At 50.0% G+C, this 9,536-nt stretch overlaps 3 protein-coding genes across 3 annotated transcripts; 2 read left to right on the forward strand and 1 right to left on the reverse strand.

The window, feature by feature from the left end:
• Positions 1 to 424: 424 nt before the first annotated feature.
• PCYB_084020 (serine/threonine protein kinase 6) lies at positions 425 to 3,371 on the forward strand (the record flags this gene model as incomplete). Its single annotated transcript, XM_004222140.1, has 4 exons — positions 425 to 1,284; positions 1,311 to 2,691; positions 2,930 to 3,013; positions 3,294 to 3,371. The coding sequence occupies 4 exons, from the start codon at positions 425 to 427 to the stop codon at positions 3,369 to 3,371; spliced, it is 2,403 nt and encodes an 800-aa protein (XP_004222188.1).
• A 978-nt stretch (positions 3,372 to 4,349) lies between these two features.
• On the forward strand, positions 4,350 to 5,467 carry PCYB_084030 (hypothetical protein; the record flags this gene model as incomplete). Its single annotated transcript, XM_004222141.1, has 5 exons — positions 4,350 to 4,392; positions 4,569 to 4,648; positions 4,819 to 4,951; positions 5,085 to 5,197; positions 5,360 to 5,467. The coding sequence occupies 5 exons, from the start codon at positions 4,350 to 4,352 to the stop codon at positions 5,465 to 5,467; spliced, it is 477 nt and encodes a 158-aa protein (XP_004222189.1).
• A 375-nt stretch (positions 5,468 to 5,842) lies between these two features.
• On the reverse strand, positions 5,843 to 9,166 carry PCYB_084040 (dual-specificity protein phosphatase; the record flags this gene model as incomplete). The annotated part of the gene is made up of 7 exons (XM_004222142.1): positions 5,843 to 5,887; positions 6,132 to 6,209; positions 6,354 to 6,485; positions 6,741 to 6,816; positions 7,016 to 7,134; positions 7,745 to 7,987; positions 8,684 to 9,166. 7 exons carry the CDS (start codon positions 9,164 to 9,166, stop codon positions 5,843 to 5,845), a joined length of 1,176 nt encoding a protein of 391 aa, XP_004222190.1.
• Between the last annotated feature and the right edge of the window lie 370 nt (positions 9,167 to 9,536).

Consider the following 9,536-nt stretch of genomic DNA (forward strand, 5'->3'; position numbering starts at 1 on the left):
TAAAGGAATTGCACAAAATGTAGGTGAAAGAAAAAATATCATTTTTGCATCAGGTCAGAGGGACAAAGACAGCTCAGGGGGGACGTTCACGCGGGGTGTCAGCAGAAGGGTAGATGGAAGGGATGCACACGGTGGAGAGGACAGGGCGGGCGTATCCGATGGACTGGAGAACCCCTGCTGTCATCTCGCTTCCCGATCGACTTTGCCAAAAAAAGAAAAAGATAAATCAGGTAACATCCCTGAAATGAAAAAAATTTATGAACAGTTCAGGTCAAGTAGGAGGATGGCAACACAAGGTAGGAATCCTTCAGCGGTGGGAGCCGTTGTAATGGGAAGGATGAACGGTCACCCGGGGGGACCCCAAAGGGGAGCGAAGGGTAAAGACGTGGGAAGGGGAAACTCCAAAGAGGAGGTGACTAACCCAATGGGTGAGATGACCAACACAGTGGAGAAGGGACCTCCTCCTCTGCTACCTCGCACAAATCTGGTCGTGGGAGACGGGGAGAGGATCAAAAGGCACAACGGATTCGGCGGCAATAAGGGTAGCCACAGTCATAACTATGGGTATAGCCGCAACGAACCGCCGTCCCGGGGACTCCAAGCAAAAGCCACAGAGGTTGGCGCGAAGAGAAACCCGCGCGAGCAACCCAACAGCAGCAACAGCTGCAGCAACGGCTCAGCGAAAACGGCCAGGGCGTTGCTAAGCAGCGCCAGCAGCAGTTCATTTAGGGGTCCCAAGGTGTGTCCAAGCGAAAGGGGGAAGAAAATCGTGACGCAGCTGTACACACAGAGTGGCAGGAACCCCCGGGGGAAGGACCAAGACACGAGGGGAGCCACCAAACGGAACAAAGAAAGTCACCTCGAGAGCAGCGCCATGAGCAGCGCCATAAGCAGCGCCATAAGCAGCGGTGTAAGTAGCAGCCTAAATAGCGGCGTGAGTAGCAGCCTAAACAGCGCTGTTTCGATGGGCAACCGATCGGCAAATGTCACTGGTAGTAACAGCGAACTGAGCAGGAGGAGAGCACTAGTACCCATCTCCAAATTTAGAGGCAACGCATATGGGAAGAGCGGAAATCAAGCAGATGCAGCAAAAACGGGTTCTGGTTATATCATAGAATCTAGGAAAAACGAAGAGGAGAAACGCAGAAAGGATGAACCCCTCAGATGCAACCTCACCAATTTTAACATCTCCAAAAAAGGCACCAAGGAGAGTCATCTGAATCACAAAGATCCTATAAGTGAAGAAATGGAAAGACACAAAAGAGAACAAAAAAAAAAAAAAATGTAAAAAGTAATTCTATTCCTCCTAGAAATATAAATAAAAGGAGGAAAAGCGACAGTTCAAAGAATATTTTTTTCAGTAGACAGCATGACTGCAGTGGGGAGGGAGAAGACGGAGAGGCGAAGAACCAGGGGAGGAATAGGGCGTCCAGCTTTAGGAAGCGCAGTGATAGTTATGACGAGAGGGGGAAGCACTCCAGGGGGGGAGGAAGTACTTCTGATGGAGCTGGACGTAGTCCTCGCGACGGGGGAGGAACCTGTTTCGAAAAGGAGACGCTGAGCGATAACTCGAGAAGGCAGGACTTGAGAAGGCAGGACTTGAGAAGGCAGGACTCGAGCAGGCAGGACTCGAGCAGGCAGGACTCGAGCAGGAAGGACTCGAGCAGCCCGGCCAGCCAACGAGAAAGGAAGGAAATGTCCTACTTTGAGTGGTTAGCTAGGGAGAAGAGAAAGAAGGGGGAAGGCATTACAAGCACAGGTGAAGCAGCAGTTGTGGGGGAAGCATCTGTTGTGGGCGAAGCATCTGTTGTGGGCGAAGCATCCGTTGTGGGCGAAGCAGCCCTTCTAGGCGAAGCACCCGTTGTGGGCGACCCCGCAGCTGTGGGAGAAGGGCCAACGGACGCAGAGGCCACTCCCTGCGAGACGAGCGAGAAGGACCCACTGAGTGACGCACTGCAAGACGAGCACTATCACCTGATGTTACAACCATTGAGCGCATTCAATCTCACGCAAAACGAAAGGAATTACGAGCAAGAAGACTTTATAGTCGACAAAAACCCCATAGGAAATGGAAGGACAGGATTAGTTTTTAAAGCCATCATTAAAAAAGAAAACGATTATGTAGCATTGAAGGTGATGGCTAAGGATACCATCGTCTCATTAAATATCGAGAGACAAGTCCTGAAGGAAATAATAATCCAAGCAAGCTTAAATCATAAAAACATTTTACAGTTAATAGCCTATTTTGAAGATAGAACCCGTTTATTCTTGATTCTGGAGCTAGCCAATGGAGGATCTATAAGAAACAAAATGAAGTCAGATGCACAACCATTGCTAGAAGAACAAGTAGCTCTATACGTATACCAAATTGCAGATGCATTATCCTACCTGCATAAATTTAATATAATTCACAGAGACTTAAAACCAGATAATATTTTATTGCATCACTCGGATGATCACAAAGGAGATAAGATTTACAAGTATGGTATGATTAAAATTGCTGACTTTGGTTTTTCTTGTCAGCTGAAAAATAAGAGACAAAAGAGAAGTACCTTCTGTGGGACTGTCGATTATATGCCTCCGGAGATCATTAACCAGATCCCTTATGACTGCAACGTTGACTTGTGGTGCCTGGGCATTGTCATCTTTGAGCTGCTCGTCGGCTTCCCCCCCTTCACGGACGACACGCAGGTGGGTTCAGCGAAGCAGTGCAGCGGCGAAGCAGCGGTGTGGCGAAGCAGTGGAGTAGCGGTGTAGAGGAGCAGGGGCGTCGTTGTAGCCTCGTTTGGGCGCCGTTGTAGCCTCGTTTGGGCTTCCTTGCAGCTTCGTTGCGGCTTCTTTACGGCTTCTTCACAGCTTCGTTGCCGCCCTGTGCACTCGCCCCGCCAGGCACCCCTTGCAAATTTTTTCGCCTATTCACCACCCGCAGGAGCGCATATTCAGCCAAATCAAGGAGCTGAACTTCCACTTCCCCAAAGCAATTTCGTTGCAGGCGCGGGACCTCATACTGAAGGTGCGTCTCGTTGGTGTGGCGCGCCCTTTAGTGTGGCGCTCCCGTTGGTGTGGCGCTCCGTTTGGTGTACCGTTCCGTTTGGTGTACCGTTCCGTTTAGTGTGGTTTTTCTTCTCTGCCTTCTGTTCTCTGATTTCACTTCTCTTCTCTTCTGTGGTCTCAGCTCAGCGGTGTATGCCCATACGCGCGAGTAGCAGTAGGCCCCCGAGCACCCACTCACGTATGTCCCTTTTCGCTTCATCTTTTTTATCTGCTTTCCTCCCCCCTCTTTCGCGGCGCAGCTATGCAGTAGAACGGCGGACGAGCGCATCTCAGCCGAACAGGTGAAGACCCACCCCTGGGTGAAGCAGTTCCTTTAGGGGATGATTATCGTTGTTGTTGCTGTGGTCTGGAGCACCCCGCGGAGAGAAGTTCACCCAGCCGTAGTGACCACGCTAAGAAGCAGAAACAAAAAAAAAAAAAAAAAAAAAAGCACCTACGTGGGGGTGTGCGCCACATTTGAGGAACACACACACACACACACACACATACAGTTGTAGATTGCCACGGGTACCTATCCCCATAAATTTCCAAAAGGACAGTTGGCTGCTCCCCAATGGCACTGTTGAATGAGTTCCCTGTTTTGTTTCGTCCCCACCAGTTAGCGCATATTTATTTTTTATTTTAATTTTTTTTTTGTATATACACGAAATTTGCCTTACACAAGGGTTTTTACATTTTTGAAGATAAAAAAGGATTTTGCCTTTTTTGCTTTTGCTTTGCTTTTGCTTTGCTTTTGCTTTGCTTTTGCTTTGCTTTTGCTTTGCTTTTGCTTTTTCTTTTTGCTTTTGCCTTTTGCTTTTCCTTTTTTGCTTTTCCTTTTTCTTTTTCTTTTCCTTTTTTCTTTTCTTTTTTTTTTTTTTCCTTTTTTTTTTTTTTTTTTTTTTTTTTCTGTGTATTCGCTAGCTAGCCACCCATTTCTCCTTCGAACTAGCCACAACATGATTAGCCTTTCTTTGCAGCTTCGTTAATTTAAAAATTTTTTTGTCACTCGTTTGGTAGTAGCGGCAGAGGGTTGTCTTGCCTTTTCCTTTCTTTTCCCGTCTATTCCTTTTTTTCCTTTCTTTTCCTCTCTTTTCCCTTCTTTTCCTTTCTGCTCTTTTGCCTGCCCAGCCCCACTGCGCCCCCTTTTTTGGGCCTTGCCAATGAAACCGCTTCACCTCCTCGTGCTGCTCATTCTACTCCTTGCGAACCGCGCGAGGGGGGAAATCCCAGGTGGTGGCATCGGTAGAAGCAGCGGTGGAAGCGGAGATGGAAGCAGTGGGGGGGTAGTGCTCCCGCGCGACTTCGACAAAGACATGAGCGAATTGGACTTAAGCGGCCTGGAGGAAGAGATCGAAGGTTTGGGGGGGCCCCCTACATAAAGGCATTTTTCATGAACAAGCCTGTCAGGCGAACTGTTCCTTTTGGGGAATGTCATTCGAACGGGGGAAAAAAAAATGGCATTCTTGAGAGAACCACCGGGACAAAGCGATCCCTATGTATTGCACCTTTTCCACCACGTGGTTCCCACGCAGGCATCGATGAAGTAGCACACAGGGATTACTACCAGTACGTGACGCAGTTATACGTCTACGTGCGCGTGGACGAAAAATACGTAAGGATCGCTAGTGAGCAGTTGGGCGGAGGCGGCCACGTCTGTGGCTACATGGCCACACCGAATCACTGCTGCTGTGTTCACCGCTTACGACGATTACTACGATTACGCCGATTACACCGATTACACCGATTACACCGCTTGCAACGATTACGCCGCTTCCCCCCCAGAGGACGCTCCGGAACCACCTGCAGCTGATCCGCCTCGGGGAGAAATACATGACTCTGTTGCACAACGCAATGATTAGTGTCCAAATGAAGAAAACAGGAGTTGGGATCTTCACGTGTTTTTATCAGGACAAAGGTGGCTTCATCGGCGACACACACCACAAGCATACGTTGGTGTAATCAGTCATCCACATGTACATACGTAGGGACATGTGGATGTCCCATACATACACACCTCCCGGAACTGTTGCCTTGCTCCCCCTCCGCAGCCATCACGGAAAACCTAGTTACTTATTTCCTAATGCAGAAGGAGGTGGACTTTTTGGAAGTAGGTTTCGATAGGCGCTACCCAGGTGAGCACTCGCTCGTCTTCCCTGTCCAAGTGGGAGCCCAAGCGTAGCTGCGCCTGTAGGCATGACCACAACTCACGTTCGCTCCTACTCTGCTACTTCCCTTCTCTGCTACTCCCCTTCTCTCCTACTCCCCGTCTCTCCTACTTCCCATCTCTCCTTCTCCCCTTCTCCCCTCCCCTTGCTTGCCGAAGAGGGAAGGTCCGCGCCCATTGTTGACGTTGACGGGAGGATCGAGCCGATGGGGCAACCCGACGAGGAGTTATAGGGTGCTAAAAGAAGCACTAACGAACCGGTGGTAGCGAACCGGAGGTAGCGAAACGAAGGCGAGGTTGAAGCGTTCCCCCCTCAGGAACAGCCAGAAGAATCATGTGGCAAGTAAAACCAGCATTGCTGCACAGGGGAATAATGACATTAAACCAAATGGACACCAGCCGGGTACCCCCCCCTCCTTTTTGACCTTTTTGATCTTTTTTTTTTTTTTATTTTATTTTATTTTTTTTCCATAATGCTAATGTGTGTTCTTTTAAGAGGAGAATCCTCCCCAAGAGAGTCCTCCAAAAAAAAAAGAGAGAAAAAAAATTACTGTGCATGTTACTAAACAAACAGGTGAGGACCCCTCCTTCGTTCGTTTGTCCACATGGTCATGCTTCTTCCATTCTGCACATCGGTTGGTGTCAGCTGGGGTTAATCTTCATGCGGTCAACGTTCGACGTGTTTATCTAAGTAGGGAGAGGAGCACATGCAGTATTTTACGCAGAGGGGGAGGCAATTCCGTTTCTTCTTCTCCACCGGGGTGGAGTTAGGTGGGCCACACACAGGGGACAACGCACAGCACACAACACGGACGGCACAACACGGAAGGTACAACACAGAAGGTACAACACGGAAGGTACAACACAGAACGCACCGCACACCACCACCCCAACACGTGGGCACAGGGCCGCTCTCACTCTGCACACGTACCATGAAGGCCGGGATTTGTAAATAGCCGCACGAGCAGCAGATTCCGGTCCACGACCACTTTCCTAACTTCGCGCTGCACTGGGAAGGGGGAGCACGCGCGGAGTGAACACATGGAGTGAACACACGGGGTGACTCCACACAGCGAGGCTGCCTGTAGGACATTGACTGAACCAGACAGCTGCCTCAGTAGGCGAACCACAAAGTGCAACTAGTGGAACAGACCCACAACGCGGAGAAGCAGCCCCACGAATTAATTACATTTTTATTTGGACAAATCAATACGCCCTTCATGTTGTGATTGGTGAGGAGCCACTCCTTCTTCTCGATAAAGATGCTGGTGCAGGAATGACCGTACTGTGGAAAGGGCCGAAAGGGCCGAAAGGGGCCAACAAAAGGGGGGGAGAGGGGGATGGAAAAAAGGTAGAGGTGAGGAGAAGGCAAAGTATGGGAAAAGCACGACTAGCATCGGTGGTGTCCCCCCAATGGAGCACCGCCGCACAACTTAGCGATCATTCTGCGTGAGCATCTGAGGAGAGAAAAAAACGGGGAGAACACGTCACCCCTCCTCCTTCTTCCGCCACTCCTCATTCTGCTTTTCCGAGTGGCTACCTTTTTCTTTATCTTGTACTTGTCCAACTGGTGCTGAATGATGTCATTATCGTTGAAGAGAGTAAACCTGCAGAGCCTGCGAAGGGGGAATCGATCATTTAGCAGTGATGCAGTGGCGACGTATCGGCGAAGGTTCGCACGAAACGAAGAGCCGATTCGACACGAAGAAGCGGCAAACGTGCCATCCGCTCATACAGCCTCTCAACTAGCCGCTCATAGAGCCTCTCAACCAGCCCCTCATCCAGCCGCTCATGCAGCCCCTCACCCAGCCTTACTTGCACCTAAACTTGTACGTCGCGTCTGGCTCATTTTTAAGGTTCAAGCATTTTAGCCGCTCCAAAGCACCCCGGTCGCGCTTCATCTCTTCGTAGACGAGGTGGTATTCGCTTCGTCCCTTTGGGGGGAAAGGTAAACATGTGCGGGTTATGTTGTGTGGGCACTGTCGTGTGGGCGACAACGTGTGGGATACGTCACGTAAGTTATGACGGGGCCAATCAACTGTCGCTCTTTACAAGGTCGGAGCAATGCCACCCTTATCACTATCACCGAGGAGGTTGTTGCAAAGGAGCATGGGTGGGGAAAAGAAAAAAAAAAAAAAAAAAAAAATCAAAACAAGGGGAAGCTAAACACGGGGAAGCTAAACACGGGGAAGCTAAACACGGGGAAGCTAAACACGGGGAAGCTAAACTATGGTACAAACATGGGCATCCATCCCTCCCCCCTAACACGGCACGTGCAAGTAAGCATGGACGCACGAATGAGCTCGCATGGACGCACGAATGAGCTCACATGGACACACAAATGAGCGCACAAATGAGTATACAAATGAGCGCACAAATGAGTGTACAAATGAGTGTACAAATATGCGCACACATGAACACACGCAGACATGTGGGGGGCACTTCTGCCCACTCAGACCCGCGACGCTGTCGAAGCACAGTGGACGGGTCGACGCGCGGGGAGGCAGCCTCCCTCCCTCTTTATTCAGTTTTTTTTAAAGTTACATCTAAGGTGTAGTTCATCCTCTCGTAGAGAAGCAGCTGACGGTAGAAGCTTTCGTTGGGATGGGCAAAAGGGTAACGATCCTTGAGAGTGGCGAAATTTTCGGCAATACTCTTCCCATTCTTCTTCGAGATGTAGGACAGGATGATAGACGAGCAGCGAGAAATCCCAGCCATGCAATGAACTAATACATTTTTTTCACTCCTAATCACTTCGTCGATGAAGGCATGGGCCTTCTCCACATGCTTTAGGATGTTCTCGTCGAAGGTGTCTAAGATATCCAAATACATATGCTTCATTTTGTATACATTGCTGGACGGCACGTTTTTATTTTGTTCATCCCTCAGGATTTTATTCAGCTCGCACACCGTTTGTGTGGTTCGGTGTGTTGACTGTGTTGACTGCGTTGGTTGTGTTGGCTGTGTTGGCTGCGTTGGTTGTGTTGGCTGTGTTGGCTGCGTTGTCCGTGTTGTCCGTGTTGGGTGCTCCTTCAGGGGGGTCATCGGCCCCGGGTGGTCACCGGGAGAAGTAGCAGAGAGGTCAAGGGGCGTCTTCCCATCATGTTCGCTAGGCATTTTTAAATTTTCGGCGCTTCTCGAGACCCCCGCTGGCTGGTTCCCCTGCTTTGGAGTAGCACTAAGAGTAGGACTAGCAGTAGGACCACGACTGCGACTCTTCCTGTCAAATCCAGTTGGCTCATCTGCCAAACTGCTGCTTCTCTGCCTCGCTCGGGTCTCCTCCCCTTCGTTGCTGTGCGATGCGTCCGCGGGGTCTAACACTCCACCCAGGCGCTTCTTTGTCTCCTCTGCTGCGGGTGTTGCTGCGGGTGTTGCTGCGGATGTTGCTGCGGATGATGCTGCCGATGTTGCTTCGGATGATGCTGACTCCTCATTCTGCACGACGGAGACGCAATTCACCTCCACGTCGTCCTTCAGATGCACCATTGCTTTTACGTAATCATCGATGGTCTCCTTGACAATTTTTTTCTTAACAATTTCGAGCGGGTAAATAATATAATCGTAGTGTGCATACGGTTTTGCAAAAAGGTCTTCTTCGCTATGTTCTGTTGCACCCTGGGTAGACGTATCCCCCCCCTCGGTCGGTTCCTCCCCCACATTGCTACTACATGGGGTCAAACTTGCGCCCAACTGATGACCGTTTTTTCTCCCTCCTGCGATGCTCTGACATAGTGGCAAGGGGAAGTCCCTTCCTCCTGGGTCTCTCAAGAGTTCCCCCTTGCATTTTAAAAATTTGTCTTTGTAAAAAATTTTTCTATTTTCCTTGGGGTCGTGGTGACACCACTCGATGCTCATGCAACGGAAGCACGTGAGGACTCCCCCGATGTTTAAATTAATCAGGTGGTAAATATCGTTCGCATTGTACACGTTGCTGATGTATATGTGGTCGAATACCTTCACGATCATTTTGGTGGCTAGGTCTCTATGCACGGGAGGGTGAGCAGGGCGGCGGCAGCGCGCAGGCGAGGCGAGGCCAGTCAGGCGAGGCCGTTCAGGTGTGCCTACTGAACACACGTGGAAGCAAGTTCTGTCCCGTTCCTCCAGGGGGGGGCATCAAAATATAAGGCTCACCTTCCACTCGGTGAACAAATCGTTGTTCTACTTTACCCCCTCGTAGGATATGGCCGCTCTTGTGGATTACTCGATACACGAATGAGCCAATCTGTTGGTTTTTTCTTCCGAGTTGCCTATACATAGGAGGGAGGGGAGAGGGGAAAGAAATGACGGTGTTGTGGGATGTGTTGCCTTCCGATTTGGTCGCTCCATCACAAAGGGA

The sequence above is a fragment of the Plasmodium cynomolgi genome, chromosome 8 (genome assembly GCF_000321355.1).
Source record: "Plasmodium cynomolgi strain B DNA, chromosome 8, whole genome shotgun sequence".
NCBI classification, from domain to species: domain Eukaryota; phylum Apicomplexa; class Aconoidasida; order Haemosporida; family Plasmodiidae; genus Plasmodium; species Plasmodium cynomolgi.